The 21213-nt window shown below is 42.7% G+C and overlaps 1 protein-coding gene across 9 annotated transcripts in view; it reads right to left on the bottom strand.

The window, feature by feature from the left end:
* Positions 1-21213, bottom strand: part of Tcf4 (transcription factor 4) — a 341388-nt gene that overhangs the window by 157008 nt on the left and 163167 nt on the right. For 8 of the 9 annotated variants that reach the window (XM_055622504.1, XM_055622503.1, XM_055622507.1 and 5 more), the window contains exon 6: positions 10288-10349. In XM_055622504.1, coding sequence (XP_055478479.1) covers positions 10288-10349 — 62 coding nt within the window. Of the gene's footprint in view, positions 1-8341; positions 8557-10287; positions 10350-21213 lie in introns of those variants that run through there. The other variant, XM_055622514.1, reaches the window with a different exon arrangement.

The raw sequence follows: 21213 nt of genomic DNA, 5'->3' as shown, positions 1-21213 counted from the left end.
ACAATGTGTCTTTATCACACCTAGCCCTCCTCCCACTTCCCTAAGCCCTTGAATATATCTCCCTCCCCCTCAACACTCTGTACTTTACTTTTTCACCCACTGGATCTAATCAATGCTGCGCCTATGGACGCTGGTGTGGTGGCCACTTACTGGGGCATGAAGAACCCACCAGCAGCTAGATCGCCAGAGAAAACTATAGCTAAATGTTCCACTTTTGTATAAAAATTAAATTATAGACGTTCATGGTTGGCCCAACCTCCATTCCACAAAGAGAAGAGTGTTGAGGCAGAGCCTGAGTCCACCTGCATATCCTCGGTGTGAACGACTAACTCTACAGCCTGCTCTTTGGCAAAGACCTCAGAGATCTCAAGGAAGCTTGTACACTGGTATTCTCAGCCTGTATGTTGGGATCCCTTCGGGAGTGGAAGCAGCCTTTCACATGGGTTGCCTAAGACCACTGGAAACACAGATATTTACATTAAGATTCATAACAGTAGCAAAAGTACAGATATGAAGAAATGGTTTTATGGTTGGGGGGGGGGCCCACAATAAGAACCATATCGAAAGGCCGCAGCATTAGGAAGGTTGAGAACTCTGCTGCATATAGTCTCAACCAGTCGGCGAAGATGGGTAGGGAGGAGTAGGATCCCGGGTAGTAATCTTTATGTTTACTCAAAGGGTCACTTAAAGAGGGACATGGCAACGTTCTCTTGTGCCTTTGTTTATGCTATGTTTGTGACAGAAAATTTCCCAATGATTTCTTCATATTCCTTGATTATAATTCTTGTTTTATATGTTGAGATAAGAGGGAAAGTTAAACAAAAATGAGAAAAGATCAAAACACCTTTATTTCAAAGCCTGAGAAATATCAGCTACTCGGCCAAATAAAAATAACATATTTGGTGATTTGTAATGTAAGTATAAAGTGAACTCCCTAGGTCTCTGGAGGTCTGCAATATGATCTCTACAAAAGGTAGCTTGCCAATTTAATTGAGGTAGGAGTTATTTAATTTTTTACAGGTATAGTTTTCAATAAAACTACATATGCCTATAATACTGCTATGGCAGATGTGTCTCGATTATTAGAGCTGGGCTCAAGGGAGTATACACAATGGATCTTGCAACTGAAAGCAGCTGTTGGGGGTGTGTGATAGGGATGGGCATCATACCACACGACGTGTTCTTCAAGTGAAGCAACGTTTGGCTCTTTTACTGCAGGTGTATTACAGAGATGAGATTTAATAACTTACTGTATACAATACCAATAAAACTGAAAAGATTCAGTGGCCTGCTGTTCATTACAGCGGTACAAAGAAGCTTGGATAATTTTGCATGCATGCACAGTCAAACCCCAACATTCTGAGACCCCTGCATATAGCACTCTGGGGATGGTCACTGCTGGAAAACATCCATGTGCTTACTCCTTAGTGACGCCGGAACATTGATTCTCTGTTGTCCCAAATGCACATAAGCATGGCTTTGTGGTGGAATGAAAATAAGGGGATATATTTTATTCAAGTCACAGAAATCCCTTTACTAAGAGAGGTCTTCTGAATAGAGAGGGTGGTAGAAATCAGGACCACGGGGGAGTTTCACTAGATACCATGGCTGATAACAGATCCCATTCAAGGAGATCTGGTGAAGTGCCAGCCTACAGTCTCAATCCCACCAAAATGTGACTTCTCCCTTCATTAAATACAAGGACAGCCTGACACAAATCAGTGCCATGCTCTGAAAAAAGCAGTATTTGCATAACAGCAATGTGGAAGCAAATCCAGCCGAACAGCCCTTTCTGCTGGGGTTCTGAGCCACCAGGACCCACTTTCAGACAGTACTCGGCCCACTGTGAGCAGGGGGCCGCATTTCAGAGCACCCCCTTCAGTGTGTCAACGAGTGAGCCCACAGAATCCACCCCACGCACACATGAGAAATGAACAAAAAGATGTCCAAATGGAGGGCATGTCAGTTCCAGGCAGGTTACTGAAATAAGGCCCCACAGCAAATTCAGTATCTTTGGGGAGGGTTTCTTTCAGGTCACAGGGTTTCCTCATACCTTCTGGCATTACTGATGCTTTAATCTTAAAGTTTAAGTAAACATTTAAGGAGTTCAAGTAAACATTTCCTTGATTATGGAACGATATTGTGCCTGACAGGAGGATCTAGAAATGAGGATACAGATTGGAGCTTTGGAAGGTTGTCCTGATTCTGAACTGTGAGTTAAGAACAATCTTTCCCCAAGAGAAAAAAAAAAACTCTAGAGCCACCCTGATTTCTACAAGAAATGTAGACCTATGTCAGTGTGGGAGCTGTCTTGGGCACACTGCAGAACTGTGTCAATATTTTAAAATCAACTGATTTTTCTTTCTCTGTACACAATACAAATACAAAATGAGCAATTACAGTTCTCATTTCTAATAATTATCAAAACTTCCAATGTTTTACATAAGAAAAAAAAGTTAGCCCGAATCTTCATGAATTTACAATCCGTATGCTGAATTTCTATTTCTTTCATCATCATACATCCTCTCAAAATTCATTTGATGGCTTTGAATGCTTTCCTCCTGAACCATGTGAGATTGTCCTCTATTCTTAACTTACGCTCTGTTATTGAATATATTTCACAGGCAAGTTAAATGTCATTGTCTGAAAAACTACTGGGTCATATTCTAGAGCCCGCTAAAGCTATTGTTTGGGAATTTTACCTTACACCATTCTGCTGTTTTGAGAACAATAACTTGATTTGCTATGAATCCAAACACGTCATGGCAAACCTCATCCTGCCAGCACAGCATGAAAAGCAAGGCCAACGTAGAATCCATACATTTTTAAGGAAGCTCTTGTGCTGTTGCTAAGACGTGAATTGGCATATTCCACCCCAGCCTTTTCACAGGAAATCCTTGTTGATTTTGAGGAAATTGCACATGCTAAGACTGAGGATGTTACTAAATCGATTATTCATACGATACATTTTTTTTTTTTTTTTCACGCAGACCGGCCAGGAATGGCAGAACATGCCCTGGTCTACACTGCCAATCTGAACAGATCTGAGTGAAGATGTTTTGTCATGAGCACTGGGCTAGTCTAGACTTCGAGGGGACCATGAAACCGACAGAGCATATTTTTCCTAGATAAGACCTTGTATGGAGCTTAGAACTCAGGGTCCCGGTCATGGCCTGCCGTGGCAAGGAACGAGTGTTCTGCTTTTGAAGCCAGACACACACTGGAGTTAGAAACCTGTCTCTAACACTTAACTTAGAATGAGTCAGACTGCCTGTTTCATTTACTTGGGTTCTATTTTTTAGACCATTAAGTGCGAGTAATTAACAGTCACTCTAGAGGTTTATATTGGCTCCTGATATTAGTTACCAGCATTCCTTCAGTCTGGGCCTAAACTGCCTTTCAGAAATTTATACATTTTGACTTAATTCTTCAACTACATCTGGATCGATCAGGGTGGGGGTTACTTCTAGTATATTGTCAAGTTTTTGGAGCAGAGCACGGCCACAACCCCCATGAGTGAGTGAGCCATCCGCTGGCAGTCACCTCTGGGGGATTAGCAGCAATAACCCAATAACAGAAGAGCAATACGAGACTTCTTATCACAAGGAAGGCTGATCTTCCAGCTAGGGAAAGAGAGATCCCTCACACTCCATTCATCCTGGGAGCTCACTGGCCAGCTAGTCTACCAGAAACAGCAGGCTTCCAGATTAGTGAGACCCTGTCTCAAAAACACAGAGGAAGATGGAGGAAGGTAGCAGAAGTCGACCTCTGGCCTCCACACAGGCACCTCCAAGTGAGTGCGCTGGCACGGCCACGTTCATCACACATAGAGAGGTGAATTAACTAACTAAAACAAGTCCCACTTGAAATCCCGATATCTGAGAGGGTTTCATCAACACATGCAAACGGCACCCAGTGAATCGCTTGTGAGGAAAAGCATAGTAACTACTGCCAAAGGCTCACTGTTTGCAAGGCAGGGAAGCCTTGTCTATAACAGAGTGATCTAGGCAGTATTAGGTTGACCAGATGATCCAGTGAGCACTGCCATGAGTTCAGGGTCCTGGTGGGATGACTATGAAACACTCCATCTGCATCATCCTGGAATTAGCTACCCAGAAATGCCCAGCTTGCATCTGAGTAAACGTTTAGATGTGATTTTTCAGTGTGTCGACAAACAAGTGAGGAACAAATTGAGCAACATCACATGGAGACGAACCCACAGTTCTTGAAGAGGGGGTATTCTATAAGACAAGCACACTGGTCACTTGGAGGCAACCATCAGCCAAACAAACGTTACAAACAGGGCTTGCTCTAATCTCAAAGAGAGGATAAAGAGGTACAGAAAACAAATGTCACATATCAACGCAACAGTTTTTAAAACCCAATGGGAAATTTTTCATGGAAATAACTGTAGCAATCTGAATATGAATTAGGAAGAAGAAATCATCATTAATTTCTTTAGGAGGTATAATAGTATTTTATTAAGACAACCATGTGTCCTATTTTGAAGAGATGTATTCTGAAAAAATCTAGAGTAGAAATCTTTAGTTCTGTCACTTAAAAATGGTTTTCCAAAAATATATGTATTTACTGGTACTATATACACAAAAATATAATAAATATTAACAATTATTTATGTTGTAAATACATGGCATTTTATTTTATTAGTTTTATATTTTCTGGTAGTTCTTAAAGATGTAAGATGCAAGATACAAAATAAGAAACAAAAGACAAGTCTATATTCCTAGCTACTCAGGATGATGAGACAGTAGACAGACAGACAACAGGCATTTAGGTAGAAATGACAGATCGGTAGAGGGTAGAGATGTCTATACATTCATGCGTGGATGTATACACCGAGGAACATGAAAGTGAGCACAAATCTTTGATCTTTGTTTAACACCCAGACAGGAAGAAGTCAGTGGGGATAAAGAGATTTCCTTTCTTTTTGCTTCTTAGTACCCAACACATCCCTAGAAGGTCAATAATAGATTCTGATCAGTACAATGAAAGAAAAGATGCATTTTCTGCTTTGGTGAGAGTTGGGGATCGTTTGAAAGCAAGTTATACCCATTTGAACTCCACAGACAGACCGCTGCCGCCTAACGATCACTGCTCACTGACAGCCACGAAGGCAAACCCAGACCCTGAAACATCCAGCGCCGTTCCGGTTACAAACACCCTGCCCACTGTTGACTCTGCTGTAGCCAAATGATCAGATCAGGATTTTGGTATTTGGTTCCAATAACCTGCCCACCACAAACATGAAACATTTATGATCACCTTCCCAGCAGAGGAATGTTAGCTATGCACATAGAGGAAATGGCAGAAACTTAAAAAAAAATCGACAACTCGGTGAGGCTCAGGTAGACATCAGCTGGGACAGAACCTTGCAGTGTTTCCTCAGAATGTGACAGGATTTGTGCAAGCACTTCAGGTTACAGGGCAGGCTGTATGTCATTTTCTAACTATCGTAGGCACGGAAAAAGATGCCCATTGCACAGTTTGCAAATACTGCTTTTCAGACTTCATTCTCTTCCATGTTTGCTAACAGTGATGCTCAGAAAACAAATGTGAGGTTTTACAGTTCTAACCTGCCAGGCACAAGATACACAAGGCAAGATAAAGCAGATGTGGCCTTTGCTCTGCAGGAGTTTCTGGAGCCCTGTTCTAGAGTCAGTACTGAATGAATATAAATAACGGCAAATTAGCAGAAATGTCACAAAGGGAGAGCAGAGGGCTGGGGTGGCATAGGACAGTGGCCTGTGTAGAAGCAGCGAGGAGGAACAACATATATGATCCATGATGAACCAAAACAAGCATTCAAATGCCTCATACCATTAAAAAGCAATATGGGTTTCTGTTCCACAGCATCTAAGTAGCCATTTTCATGACAGACTAAAAGAATTCTGTGTCTTTTTAACTTGTATATTTACTATGTTAACTTTAGGAAGGAAGAAAAAAAAAAACTTTAAGAAACAAAAAACAAAGCTTTAGAATTATATCAGTTATAATTTTTTTACAAGCCCCCCCCATTAAATAATGAAAAGGAAAACTCCATTCTTAAGTCTATAATTCATTTCAGAGTCAATGACATGCTCAGCTTCAATGAATCACAAACTAAGTTTCACAAAGAAATGACTTGTTCCCTCCACAGCTTTAAAGCTTCTGGGATTTAACAAGAATCTGCTGGCTTAATTAAATACAATTTTAAGTCCATTCCATCAGTCTTAATGTCTACACATCGAACATTATCAGAGGCAGTCCTATGTCAGTGGCTGCTCAAATGAAGCAAGCATGGCTGAGCATTAAACATGGACCTCAACTATTCCACGAGGGGGAACAAGATATGAGCTTGGCTGGTCAGTGCAGGAATGCCAAACAGATTTCAAGATATCACTTATTTTCACTATCTTTGAAATGTAGGTCACATGTAATATAGAGCCATGCCTTGAACAATATAATTAAGGCAAGAAGTCTAAGCTTTATCAAGGTCAGTAAGAATGCCACATTTTGAAAACGTATCAGGGTACATAATTCGGCAGAACATTCTCTGACAGGGTCAAACTTGGCTGCACAGTGATCACTGCAGAGTCAGCAAAGCAACTCAGGCCAACTCCTCCAGTACTAATTTGAGTGGACTTAGCACCCAGCTTCCCAGATATCAATTCTCTTTCTCTCTCTCTCTCTCTCTCTCTCTCTCTCTCTCTCTCTCTCTCCCCTCCTAGTCACCCTTGCCAAACTTCTATTCAGGATGAAAACACCCACACTCAAGATCATTCTGTCGACCTCATCTTGCATAAAAAAATACTAGTAGAATTTGGCAAAATTTAAAAATCTGCAAATTATCAAGCATCCTATTTAAAACAGGAAAGAAGACAGCATGAGCAGGCGACATTTTTCTTCATTCTGTTAGTTGCAATGTTATCCGTTAGGAATTAGGTGCTGGCTCTTATAGGATTAAGGTTGGGCTAACTTGTGAAAAAGTTTATTTTTACTCATTTGTGTTTCTGTCAAAGTTTCCATTAGAAATTTTATGTTCTCTGCCAGTAAAAGTAATATGAGGTTGTGATTTGGCAAGAAAGTTTAAAGCCGGGGTGTGATTTCCGTACACCAATTTAATGTAAATTAGTTTCTCTGTACTTCATGAGAGAGCCTTGAAAAGCCACTTTTGTCTACACAATGTTCAAAGTTGCAAACGGCCAGTATGTATATTTCTGATAACTTCATATAGAAGTATCCTGATGTGTTTATTTACATTATTATTCATTTTTAATAAATCCAAACTAATTGATAATGAGGAACCTGGTGGTTTTTATTTTCCTGCTAAAATATCAATTTTTAGAAAACCATGTCTTTTCCTAATAACATTAAATCCTTAAGAGAAACACATCTATTGCTTAAGTATACACACACACACACACACACACACACACACACACACACACACAGAGGAAACTAGAGCTTACATATTAGAGCGATGTACTTTTGTGACCCTGTATATCTCAGGACAGTTGAGTCAGTGTTCCGGAACAGTGTTTCGCTACCTGTTGCTCACCACCACAGTCTGGGAAGAATGAGAATGAGCAAAAGGCCACCAGGAATAGAATACTGCCCATCCCTTTCCTTTCACAGGCTACATTGTTATCATATGAAAAGGCAGCCTTGCAGCTCCCCCAGGCCACCCCATCTAAAGGTTTTCTGTCCAGCCTCTCCCTAGCTAGCAAGCAGGAGGAAAGAAAAGCTCCCCTCAGAGGGAGTCACCTACCTTGTTACACAGTGGGGAACCATTTCAGCTGTGCTCTGCTATTTTGACTCCAAACCCCAGACACGGGGATTCTGCCTTTCTTTGGGGTTTGTTTAGCTCAAGCAGTAGACAAGGGTTCACAGAACAATGCGGCTCAGGAGAAACCAACTCACGGACAGACAAACTCCTGCTCTGCTCTTTTCTCGAATTCCACAGAACGCCGAAATCCAGACAATGTGCACCTACTCATCTTCAGGCCCTATTTCCCATGCAGGGAATTCTCAACATTTTCCCCTGGTTCTCCTTAAGCATCACAATGTCTATGGATGGACACAGCTGAGACCAAGCTCCACGCTCAGATAGCCAGTTTTTACAAGACTCACAAGCATGAGGCAGAACTATGACTGAAGGCTGCTCCACACTGCCCAGCGGGACTCTCAAGGTCTCCCAAGGAAAGCAAACCCAGCAACAGTCCTGATATACAAAAGCATTTTCCTGGATAGTAACGCATCGAGGCCCCAAAATTATTTCAGCCCTCACACACTCCAGTCAACCACCTCAATCCCCCGCCCCATGTCCCTCACCACTTCTCACCTTGTTTTTTTTGATTTTTTTTTTTTTTTTTTTTAGGTTCAGTTTCACCCGAGGGAAGTATTTCCAAACAACGGAGGGAGAAGGGACTGCGCTCGGTTCGCACAGTGACTCCCACGGTCTGGACGATGCTTTCCCAAGTTCAGGGGCCTCAGGCTTACTCAGCAGAGGAAATCTCTGTGTCTGTGAGGAACCATGCCAATTCCTATTAGTAAGAAAGGATACAGGGTCTAGGAAGCCTATTCTCTAAATGACCAGCAAAAGGGGCCCAGCGAAAAATAGAGACCTGTGCCATGACCATCTGTGGAAAGGAAGGATGTTGTTAACTTTCTTCTCCCCAAAACTCTGGCGACCTCTGCCTTGACCCTCAGAAACCAGGCCCACAGGAACCGGCTTTTCTGCAGGAATTGAGAGCTTTGCGCCAGAGACCCGGCTCTGGGAGGCTGGTTGCCCAGGCTATCTGCCCCGAACACGTGCACTCACATTCCAAAGATGTTTCCGTTGCACTGGAATGGCTGTAAATTTCTTTCCTGCAGAATTCTTTCCACACAAACTGCCATGGGCTGCAGGAGCGTTCTCAACCAAGAGCTGTACAGCGCATCGCAACAAATCTTTTAGATGCTGGAGTATGACTGAATTGGCAACTGGGCCAGAGGAGTCAACTTTTAAAATGCAAATGTATACGGCGGGGAGGGGAAAGAAAACCTTCCAGAACCAATCCCCCAGAATTCTACCTTCGTGAGAGATGCGTGATCCTCTAAGGGAAACCTCCTTCAAGGGCAAGTTACATGACTAAAGCACATGTGCCGTTACATATTCTTTTAGGAATATAATAAACAGGTTGTTTAAAAAAAAATCCTAAGTGGATTTTTCACCCTAAATCATTAAAAGGGGGAGAGCAAGAGGCTCAAAAGATGAGGCATCCCTTTTCTGCATGAGAACGAAAGACTGCTTTCTCTGGAGGAAGAATAAAATGGTACAAGACTCTGAGTATTAAAGAGCACTATTACATTTCAGTGAGAGCATTATAAAGTAACAAACAAGTTCTGTTCTTTCAAAGAACAAATTAAAAGACTCGTATTTTAATCAGTTGGTAAGAAGACTAAAATTCAAAGAGAGGAAAAAAAAACCTCTAATATTTCAACTGTCTTGAGAGAAAGCTTCCACTTTTTCCTATAGATAGCATTCTCGGAAAAACAGGTTCTCCAGAATCAAAAATACACAAATGAAGAGGGTGTGTGTGTGCTCACACACACACAAACACACACACACACAAACACACACACACACACACACACACGTGTTATATGTTTGTGTTACACTGGCATTTTATTATTTAATCAAACTATTTTTCTTTTCCTAACTCATACATGCTTCCCTTCTGATGGCTTTGCTGTTAGCCTGCTGGCCTTGACTTCCAGCCAAAAACAATCCAGAAACAAAAAGGGACAACAAATCATATTTTCACAGACATTTTTATCCCTCCATCCCACCCTGTTTTCACGCAACACCATAGAACCGCTAAGAACACTGTAACTGAGAGCAATGCCGCTGGATTCCAGCATCTAACACATGGACCCTCAGAGCACCTCCGGGGTGAGAAACTGTTAAGTTCTTAACTGCGAATAAACTCTTGATAAACCCACTTTCTTTGACGTAGCTGGTTTGCAAACAGTACCGGGGTGGGGGGGGGGGGGGAGACAGGTTGATAGTTAAAAAGAATAAAAACAAGCCAATGACTATAGCTTTGACCCCTCCAGGCCTTAAAAATGAGATGCTTATTAGTTGTGAGCTCTGATTGCCTCATTCCTTAAAGACGGTCATTAGGAAGCTCCCGGCTCTCCAGGCACTCCCGTGTCACAACTGAAAGCACATCAGCGGAGTAGCTGCACACCATCAAATCCCAGGTTAATTCTCTCACCTCTTCCCCAACCAAGAGCGGCACTTACCTGGTGGCAACCCTGTACGTTTTCTCTCCCATAAGACGAGTATGAGCCCCTTTCTGTTTTACCTGCCAAGAAAAACAATACAACAGTGTAAATCTCCCGTTTCCCTTAAAGAAAACGTCGCCTGCAGGTAGCAGACATCCACTCCCCTTCCCGATGTTTACATACGTAGAGGAGGCACTGCTGGCAGTGTATGCAAGCAAGAGAGGGAATAACACGTCCTCACTCTGGCGACAAGAAACTGGAAAAAAATATCCTTCATTCCTATTCTTAGCCAAACTGCTCCACACTTCCAGAAACTGTCATTCCAGGGGCCTCCACTTTCTCTAACAAACAAATTGTCATTCCTTATTTTCTCTCTCCTTTGCTCTCACAAAATCCAAACCATTTCATTTTTATTTACACAGCAGGCAAATGATCTATGTAATGACCCTAGCCTGGTACTTCCCATTGATTATATTGACACTTAATGGAGAGGCCAGAGCTAATCAATCATGGGCTCTCCAGATGGTGAATCTAGCAAAGAAACTGTTCAAAATTCTAAGCCCCTGCCCCACCCCCTCCTTCCTTTTTAAAACTTCCTTTCCCAGGAGTGATCCCCAATGATCAACATGGTGTTGTAGGGCACGCTTGGGAAAGGGGATTGAAGCAATCACCCCTTCTAAATCCAGGTTCACATTCTATCTGGAGACCCCCCAGGCCCTAGGATCATGTTGTTTGTTTGATTTAATGTCTTGTCCCAATTCCAAACTCCACATGTATCTCTAGACATGTATCTCAGGACAGGTAGAATATCTCCACTGCGACTGAGTCACACGTGACAATGAACCCAACGCTGCACTTTTTCTTCTGTTGAGATTTTAATCAAAATCGCATCATCAGAGGTGTAGTTGAGTCCAGCTGCTGACGTTCAAAGGTTGCTCTAGAAAACAACCACACCAAATGACAAGGGGCTAGTGGGGCAAGGCCCTGCTCGGGACCTCACTCCACCCAGAATGAGACAGCCTCTCGTCAAGACTAGATCTTTGGGGTACTTTGTACTTTCGAGCCAGCAGTTCACTCTTCCCTTATCTCAAAGGAGGAAAAAAAAGATCAAAGCTTATATTTTGAGGATCTAAACCATCATATCCTGTTAAAAGTTTACAACCCCCAAATTTTCCCTTCTCCCTCAACATAAATGCTGAGAGGAAGAGTTGTCATTTTCTCTTTGGATTCAATGTCAGTGTTATCAGAACCAAGCTCCCTGACACCACACACAGAATCTGTCTTTCAGAAATTCTACCTCTGGGGTAAAGTGCGTTCTGTGTCTGTGTCACTATACTGACACCTCGGATGGAGGATGGTTTCAAAGAGGGCAAGTTCTGAGTCTTAGGCACCCCCCCATATTAGCTTTTCTCCTGATTTTACCAAAAGTCAAATGTAGGAAAACTGTTCTTCTGCCATAATGTTTAGTGCAAAGTATAAAAAGCAATGCCCACAGCGGCCTCAACTCCATTGCACTTGACTCCTGTGCCTACTGAGCTTGTGGTCACACACTCATCCCTAGCTAGCTGTGTCAAGTAACCTACCCCTACCTTTTAACTGGTCTTCGTAACTATCGCTACCTGGAAAGGCATGACCTTTACGAGCAATCTCACGTGACCTCCCTTGAGCTCTTTCATACGAGAAATCCTCAAACCTGCCATGACATACTTAACTTGAACATGACATTCACCGCTTACTCACTTCATGGGCAGATAGACAGGTAGGCAGGCAGAAAAGTGATTTTCTTTTTCTTTTTCTTATTTTTATTTTAAAGGTGCTTTGACCTTGTAGGAATATGGAAAATCTAATGTCCTGATTTGGTCATTTCCAAATATTGAACTATGAAATTATAAAATATGGGTATAAGAAAAATTCCCCCTTTTGTTCCATTGTACTTGCTAAAAGAGCTTGACTACCTGGTGTTGTTTCTAGAACTCATCTCTAACACACATAACTGGAAAGGACAATTTTTCTACCAGCATTGGTCTTGCTACATCTACACAAACCAGGGCCGCTCCTTCTACTAGGATAATGCAAACAGGAAGGACAAACACAAGAGCGAGACAGTGAGAGAAATAGGGTGTGGAGAAGAAAGACCAGAAGAAGAGAAAAGAGAGCAGTGGGCTAAGAAGGGAGGGGAAGAGGCCAGAGATGGGAGGAGGAAAATATGAATTCAAGCAGTGGAGAGTCTCCAGAGTACTCTTGGCTCCATGGGCCCAGCATCCTTTACTATCATATCAGATACAGACTGCTTAATCTTCATTTTGCTTGTTAAAAAATATTTATCCAGATACAAAAATAAACCCACTGCAAATTACAAGTTGTCAGGGTTAAAAATCTACTCCTGTTTGTGTGGGGGAGGGTGAGAGACCAGCACAGACATGAATCATTCTCTCGTAATTTGAGTGTTTCCATGACATCAATGGGCACTCGTCCAGGGCTCTGTCGAAGTCTGCGAGGTACCAACGATGCAGCACAGCCAGCGGGAGGCTGGGAGGTGGACTATTTTTTTTTCCAAGGATTATGCTCCTTGTGAAGGTTTCATCTGTAGCATCCACTTTTACCATCAAATAGATCACCGCAGAGATCATGAGCGAACACATTTCATTCTAATAGTGTAAGCCTTTAACTTTATTGCAGCTTTTTGTTCCCAAATTCAACTGTAAATCTGCCCTTGGAGCCCAAAACCCTGGTTGGGAGCAAAATACTCAGAGATTGCGGACAAAGCCCCAGTACCTCAAAACATCAGATTTTTTAAGTTCTGTCATTTTTTAAACGATAAAAAGTAGCCATTTTGAAATATCAGCCCATTCTCTGGGGGAAGAAAAAATCATGTATTTTGTGTCAGTTGCCCCTTAAAAATTAGGCATGGACTTGATATGAATTTTTTTTTTTGTTTCAAATTCACTTGAATGTTTGTTTCAAGATAATGAAACTTTGAAGCTCACTGATAAGATGTTTGAGTGGGACCCGTAAGTACCTGTGTGTGCTCGGGGACACAAAGGCCCCTAAATATCTGTGCTTCCTCTATGACCGGCATGGATTTTGTCACTTCTGTCAACTGGCTGGCACAGAGAGCCTATTTCCTTCTCTCTCCATCATTTTCCACCCACCCTCCAGCCACACAGCCACAACGGGCACTTTGAAGGAGCTCAGGATTCCATTTCCCCAATATTTAAAAGAGATAGTGGCGATGAGCAAAGCCCGCCACGCTCACTGCGGAGTTTTCAAGACAACCCTCCAGTACTTGAATGCGACAGCCGCTGCGGATATTTTTTGGCACAAAGACAATGATGGCAGTGCCAAGCCCCATGGCTAAAACTACTCAAAAGAGGCATAAGGGTAGCATTAATCGCTCAAGTCTTTTACTGCATGGAGTACCGCTGTCCATATTTTAAAAACTAAAAGTAGCCGTTAGTAGCAGTTGTTATATGCCCATAAATTGGGGGAGGGGAGAGGCTTGTGAAATATACATGAGAAACAAAATCTTGTCAGGCATTTGATTCATTTTTAAACCTAAAAAGACCAAATGTTAAATTCTGCTGCTGGTTGCAATTTCCGTGCAGGAAGCGAATGGTCTGACCTGATGAAGGATGTAGAGATGGCTGAATGAGAGCGACTAAGAGGATCTTCTGAGGTAAGCCCACATGCTAAACAACCCCCTCTTCTCCAGCAATGCTCTATGGATATAAGGAACATGGAGTGCTGTGTCACAATGGGGTTTTTTTTCCTCCCAATTAAATACAAAGAATGCTGTAAATGAGCAGACACAGCATCTGTCAATCAATCCTGAAGACAAAGGAGATCAATATGCAGGCTCTTGTGTAGGACAGGTCGGTGTCTACCGTGAGCAAGCGGGCCGAAGAGTCAACGTGGGCTCTATCCAAAGGAAGCCTAGCCTGTGGCTGAAATCTATATTTAAATGAGACTGATAAAAATGGCACCACACGGCAATCAATAAAGTATCCACTTCCTTCTTTCTGTTGCCCATGAAAAAAAACTAATCTCAGCAGAAAATATCAGCCATTTGCAATTTTTAAGGCCAATAGTTTTGCTGACCCTGACAATAATCTTTTACCATGCTCTCCTCAAAAGCAAGGGGGGAAATTTGTTGTTGTTGTTATTGCTGCTGCAATTTGGGGCAGTGCAGTTAGCAAATATCTAAAGAACCCAGATTCAGTCTTTAGATAATCTATGATTTGTCATTGGACTTCTGGCTTTCCTCGTAACGTATCATGGTATCCTGTTGCAAGGAAAATGAATGACATTCATGAAAATGGGCTCAGAAACCCATTCCACTCACTCACAAGGGTAGTAGAATCACCTTTGGTAGATTAGTGTACCTGGCCTCGCACCATAGTTTAAAGCTGTGTGGCAAGCTCCAAAGACAGACATGGGCAACTTTTCTGTACGGTGATTTTCAGAAGTGAGCTGTGGCACAGAACATCCTCTGGAGGTTGGTCAGCAAGCCGACTGGGCCATACTGGGGTATGGCCCCGATTGTAAAGGGCTCTGCTGACAGGTAGACCAGGTAGATTTTTTTTTTTTAACTCACCACTGAGACAGGAGCACCTGTACAATGGAGCACCGTATATCCTGTTCAAAGCCCTGATGAAAAATTATCTGATCCCATAGGACAATCCCAGCCTGGCCATTTCCCTGCTAATCCTCATTCTGGGAACTGAAGAATGAGCCTTTTGTTCCTTCCCTAGCACCAGACTAGGGGACTCATTGTAAACATGCTAGACTCAGAATAAATTTCTGTCCCTGTCCCAACTCCAACCTGTCCGCGCCTACCCTCCTCATCCCTGCATCTTTTTCAGGACAATAAAAGGGCTACTCCACTAAGCGGCAACGACGTGTCAGGGGTAACGAAGATGTGCACCGGTGATTATGTGGGGTCCCCTCATCACAGGGCTGTTTCCTCACGCCCGACCCAAGTTAGAAGAGCCGAGAGCTCACCTCACAGGAGCCATCATCCAGAGGCCTCCAGGTACCACGTATGCTGTCTGCCTAAACTATACAACAAACAGTCGGTGAGGGGAGCAATATGAACGCCATTTAGCAGATGAGGAAACTGAGGCACAGAAAAGTGACTGATAGTCTAAGTGACAGGGCCAGAATTCAAATCCTGTCATCTCTACCTGCTTTGCTGTTGATACTTAAACTTTAGGAAAATAAGGTACAAATAAACCAGAGGCCAACACTGAAGACTCTGAAATCCCGGAGCTCAAAACACTCATGAATTTGATATGAAATTAATGAAAGTGTCTTATAGGCAGTGATAATTTACATTTACATGGTGTTTTAGTCCTAAAAGGTCTCTAGATACATTATGGCTGTACAAATGATATACACAGAACCTGTGACGTCCCACAATTAACTGCCACCGTCTCCATGTTAACTCAAAGCAAGTAATTAACAGAAACATGGCAGAAAACAGCGTTTATCCACATTCTCTATGTGGAGAGTAGAACTGTGTATTAAAATACACAGAGAAGAATGAGAGTAAAGACATAATTATAACATAGGGTAACTCCGCATCACTCAAGTGTCTTCTACGGGAAAGCAATCCCACAATGGGCCCACAGACGCCAAATGGGAAACTAAGTGAAAGGGAACAGAACACATCTCAAGCCTTCTATGACCATCCCCCACAAATTCAACTTGTGTCTTAAAGACTCTTAGAAGTCCTGAGGTGAAGATGTTTAGCTCACTTAATATGGTGTTTTGGAAATGAATTTGAACATAAATTCCTGCTTCCATCTTTGTTTTGTGTATTAATACAGGTCCCGACAAATCTTAAGAAGATTTGTGATGAAAAACCATGCTAAGAATATGTAAGGTTAATAATACATGTCTGTAGTTCTCTATCAAGCAGTTGGTAGACGCTGACTTCTTTTTTTTTTTAACTGTCTTATCTTACTTAAATTAGCATAAGCTTATTTGAACTGTTCATTTGGTGATAATTTGGTAGGCTGCTATGTGTCATGGAAATCAGTACCCCTCCATTGTTTTAACTAGCCAGGCGACTTTAATTCTCCCTGACTACCCTACATAGGTGGCGAGCACAAGTTTTATTAAAACAGAGGTGATATTATCAGTCAGATGTCCAAAATCTCAGAGATGACAGCTCGTTTCTCCTGCAGAGTACAGGAGAATATAGGTGTCTATATACCAGGACAGCACTATCTTCTTCCATAAGCACCTAAAATTTCATGCTGAAAGAATTATAACCCATTTCTGGAGTGTAAATCAGTCACTGGACATAGAGGAAATCCTGCCCTCCCTCCTTCCTGAATGGAGAGCAGAAAGAAAGATGGGAGAAAGGTGACTAGGTGCACATTGCCCATGTAACGGTAAATAGTGGTGATTGTGAGCTGGCCATTTTTCTCAGAACTGATGTTCCTTATGGCACAAACAAAGTCTGTCTATCTGTCTGTTGGAACCAGGAAATGTGGACAACCTCTGTTGCTAAATCGCCTCTTCTACCCCAGGCGAGGGAGGTGCCGTCTCAGAGCCATGTGCAATAAAACCAAACAAACGCACAACGTTGGCTGCTCTCCCCCAAACTTTTCACTTTGGGAATGGCCTCTGGTTCAGGATCTGGAGTCCATTCTCCTGAAAGAACTTAAGGGTGGCAAAGTGCTGTACTGAACGCACTCCAGGAATTCATTAACCAGATACAAGGCCTCCTTTCAGACAGATGTAGTCAGGGAAATGAAGAAAGGAAACTGCTAAAGCTACGCAGGTATCTGAGGAGATAAGGAGAGGTCAGAAGCCTCCAGGCCCCGCACAGAAGCCCCTTCTCTGCAGCATGCCACCTCTCTCGGGACTATTCTAGATGATATTGTCTCTACACTCCCATGACCATAGTCCCCAAGTAATTTCACCCAGTCTATAAAGTCCAATAGGTCTCAGGTCCCTCGTAGGAGGGAGGAAAAAAGAAGCCTCCATGAAAACACACTTCAAGTGAACATCCTGCAGAAGAGAAATGGTGCCATGGGTCATTTCAAGGGTCCCGGGCAGGGTAAGGCAAACTAACCCTCTCATTTGCTGTCTTGCACTGAGGCTTATGTGTTAAGCAAGTGAACGCGGGTGACTTTGTATGTTATTTTCCAAATGCTGGGAAATCTTTCTTTGAAAATAACGCTAATTCCACAGAGTGTGCAATTAATCAGCATAATCACGGGGATAACTTAGCTGTTTGGGGAGGTGTGTCAAATAACTCCTTAAGGCCACTAAAGTGCCACTTGTAACCACCAAGTAATGATTTTTCTGAATCAGCAATTTGTACAAGGGTCCCCTAGAGACCCCGAGGATGAAGGGCAACCCCAGAAGCCTTCAACTTACTTCTAATGAGTAACTTACCAGTGGTTTTAAGTGCATAGCATCTCCATGCTGCTGGCTGGCCTCGTTTATATTTTTATTGTAATTTGACTCTCCAAGGAATAGGTAAAACTACAGAAATTTGGGATTTGTAGGTTCTTATAACAAACAGCTTGTGTATTTGACTTTTTAATTTATTATTTTTTTTTTGTGCTTTTTAGTTCTTCGTTCTTTCTTTATAAAAATGGGAGAAAGTGCCAGAGAGTTGGCCTGGTGGCAAAAGCTACTGGCTGTTTCTCCAGAAGACCTGAATTCAAGTCACAGCACCACACATTGGTTTCACAACCATCTGTAACCACGGTGTCAGGGGATCTAACGGACATTTCTGGTCTCTGAGGGAACAATCATGCAAGAGCCAGGGAGGCAGACATGCAGACAAAACACCCATACACACAAAACAAAACACGTTTTCAAAAAATAATAAACGCAAAAACAGAGGAAAGCTGGGATCTCGAGAGATGTCTCAGCAGTTAAGAACACTTGCTGCTTTTCCACAGAACCTCAGTTTGATTTCCAAGACCCACACGGCAGCTGATACTTCAGTTCCATGGGCTCCAAATGGCCTCTGTAGGCACCAGGCACACGTGATACATAGCCATATGTGTAGGCAAAACACCCATACACATAAAGTAAAATTAAAAAAAAAAAGCTAACGGGAAAAACATTATCTTTTAATACAGGTATCAAAAGCAAGCAGAATTTTAAAAAAAAATGTTTTGTTTCGTTTTCATGTAGAAGAAAAGACGTGTGAGGAAAAGCAATCCACAATATTTCATCAATGACTAAGAAATCTTACCAATCAAAAGGAAAGCCTTTCTTAAAGACAAATTCCTGGGGCAGGTGGAATAGGGTTCAGAATCTTCTCTCTCTCTCTCTCTCTCTCTCTCTCTCTCTCTCTCTCTCTCTGTGTGTGTGTGTGTGTGTGTGTGTGTGTGTGTGTGTGTGCCTATGAAGTCCTGGTGCACCTGTATATTCGGGTGCCCTTGCCTGTGTGGGCCTGAGTAGAAGCCTGGAATGACAGTGGGATGTCTTCTTCCGACTCTTTTCCCCCACATCTTTTGAAATGGGTTTCTCACCGGGCCAGGAACTTGCTGTCTCAGCTAGGCTGGCCGGGAAGCAAGATGCAGGATCTGTGTGACTGCCCTCTGTGCTGAGGTTACATGTGAGTCCTGGCATGCCTGGCTGGCTGAGTGCTGAGGATCTGAACCAGGTCCTTGTGGGAGAGCAGCATTTCACTCGCTGAGCTACCTCTGCAGCCCTGCACTTTATGTTATTTTACTAATAAAATGTCGTTAGTTGTGGCAACCAATTTAATAGGTACGCACACCTCTGCAGGTTATGGAGAACAGGCACCAAACAAACCTAGCAGCCTGGTAAATAACAAAATGCAGATTCTACCATAGCCACCCTATGTGAGTCACATTTCCCAGGACCCGCAAGCTGGTATCCACAACCTTTCTGACAACTACATCTCACGAGCAGATAAACCTAATTCTATGGGGATCTTTAAGTTCAGTCAACTCATTCGTGAAGGGTGGTGGTTGCCAAGAAAATTATTTCACACAGCCACGTTAATTACTCCAATGAATAGTAGTGTCCACACCTACAGGTGCCCTTGGTTTGTGTGAAGATTGTTATCAGACCCTGGCCCAGTGCCTCCAAATCACCCCTTCTCCACCCTGACCATAGAGTGCTGTCATGTTTAGATACAGATGGAACTCCAGAAAGTGACCAAGCCCTAGGTGAACTGAAAGGACCCTAACGCTCAGGGCTTCTCTGTACCCACACTGCCTAAAGGTGAGCATTTGGATCCTTCGCTCTCATCAGACAAGATGTGTGACATTTCTGCCACGGTGTAAAGAGACATCATCTAAACTGAACTTTGTTGCCTGGGTGTTAAAGAATTTATCAGCAAATTTTAAGATAATTTGTAGCAGCTCACCACATGGATCCCTTGGCCAGATAAGTCACTTGATGTTCAATAAACAATCAGGTCTAATAGCAGTCGTGATAGTAAACACCAAAATAAGAACGTCAAAACTGTGAGTGAACTAACGTAAGACAGATGGAAGAAACTTTAGCACTGAGCAAACTCTAAAGAGTATACCTTCATACGGATTTAGTTGTCCACGTAGAACAAAGCATAAGTAAGCTTGAACACTGAACGCCTAAGTGTAGCCTCAATTTCAAGTTGAGTTTGTGACTAACAAGAATATGTACCTGGGGCTGGCATGGCAGTACTTGGAAGCAAGCCTCGCACTTAGAAGACAGAAGCAGAAGGATAGCAAGTTTGAGAAAGCATGGACCAAACTACAAGACTTTGTCTCAAAAGAGAGAGTATGTAATTCTCTTCTCCTAAACAAATCCCATTTTTTTATATGATGCTCAAGGCTACACAAAAATAGAAGAAATAGATGTTGGGAAATTTTAAAGTATAGTAAAAAAACGTATATGCAAACAGAATCTGAATAGTGCATGCATACGTACTACAGCTATGGCATGCACGTGCCCACGTCTCTACAGTTCTACGCTTTGTCTCATTTAGAGTTCCATCCCCAACTTATTATGCTCGATACACGTAGCTACTAAAGCTACATATACGGATACGCCTACACGTGAACATGTCTAACCCCAGCTGTCAGTCTGTGAAGTCTGAGATGATCACCTCTCTAGTTTTAGTATTGGAACACAATTAATCTGTATTTTGCTGAGGAACTGAGGAAAAATAATCTGAATTCAAAATGTATTCCAGGTTAACTATAGAACAGAAAAAGAGTAGGAAGGTTGGATGTGAAAAAGAGAAACACCCTGTGGGCTCTTCAAGACCAAGCGAATGGAGGAAAATAACCACACTGTCAGGTGGACAGTGACGCCAGCTACCCTGTGACGCCAGCTAGAGTTAACTGAACTTGAAGCTCAAGATACAAAGGCACAAGGCACCTATTCCCTCAGCGTAACATTTAAGAGAAATGTCCTGTTTCTGGAAGGATTTGGTCAAGGGAGGGAGTAAAGAGCATAGGACGGAGGAGAAAGGAGGAGAGGGCTGGGTGTTGAGGGAAATGGAGCAGAGAGTAGGGGAAGGGCCCGAGGGATGACCTCATTTCATCCAAAGCACTCGGGAAACAAAATGTGCTGATGTTTACAGACGGCCATCTTCGGCTCTAGAACCTGCAAAACTTACCATCTCAATGGCCTTGGAATAAATCTGAACCATGACACGGGGAGAAATTTTTAGAACCCTGTGCCAGAAGGTGGAGGGGCCCTGATTGACGTCACTCTCGGGGGAGTAAATGTGACACTGTGCTTCAGGGAGCTGTGTCGCGGGAATAAGGCCCAAAACTAGACCACCTAGCAAAACCTCGTGAATGACAATGGTGACAGAAGGGAGAACACGTGCTACCCCAGGAGACTGTGACGGTGGGGTGTAATGAGGAAGATACATTACAAATCCTAATATTTGACATTAAATACATCAAAATAAAATTTTTAAAAAATGTTGCTTATATGATTTTCTGA

The sequence above is a fragment of the Psammomys obesus genome, unplaced genomic scaffold (genome assembly GCF_907164565.1).
Source record: "Psammomys obesus unplaced genomic scaffold, mPsaObe1.curated_primary_1811, whole genome shotgun sequence".
Lineage (NCBI taxonomy): Eukaryota > Metazoa > Chordata > Mammalia > Rodentia > Muridae > Psammomys > Psammomys obesus.
Note: the sequence above shows the minus strand (reverse complement) of the source record. Positions and strands in the feature narration are given on the sequence as shown.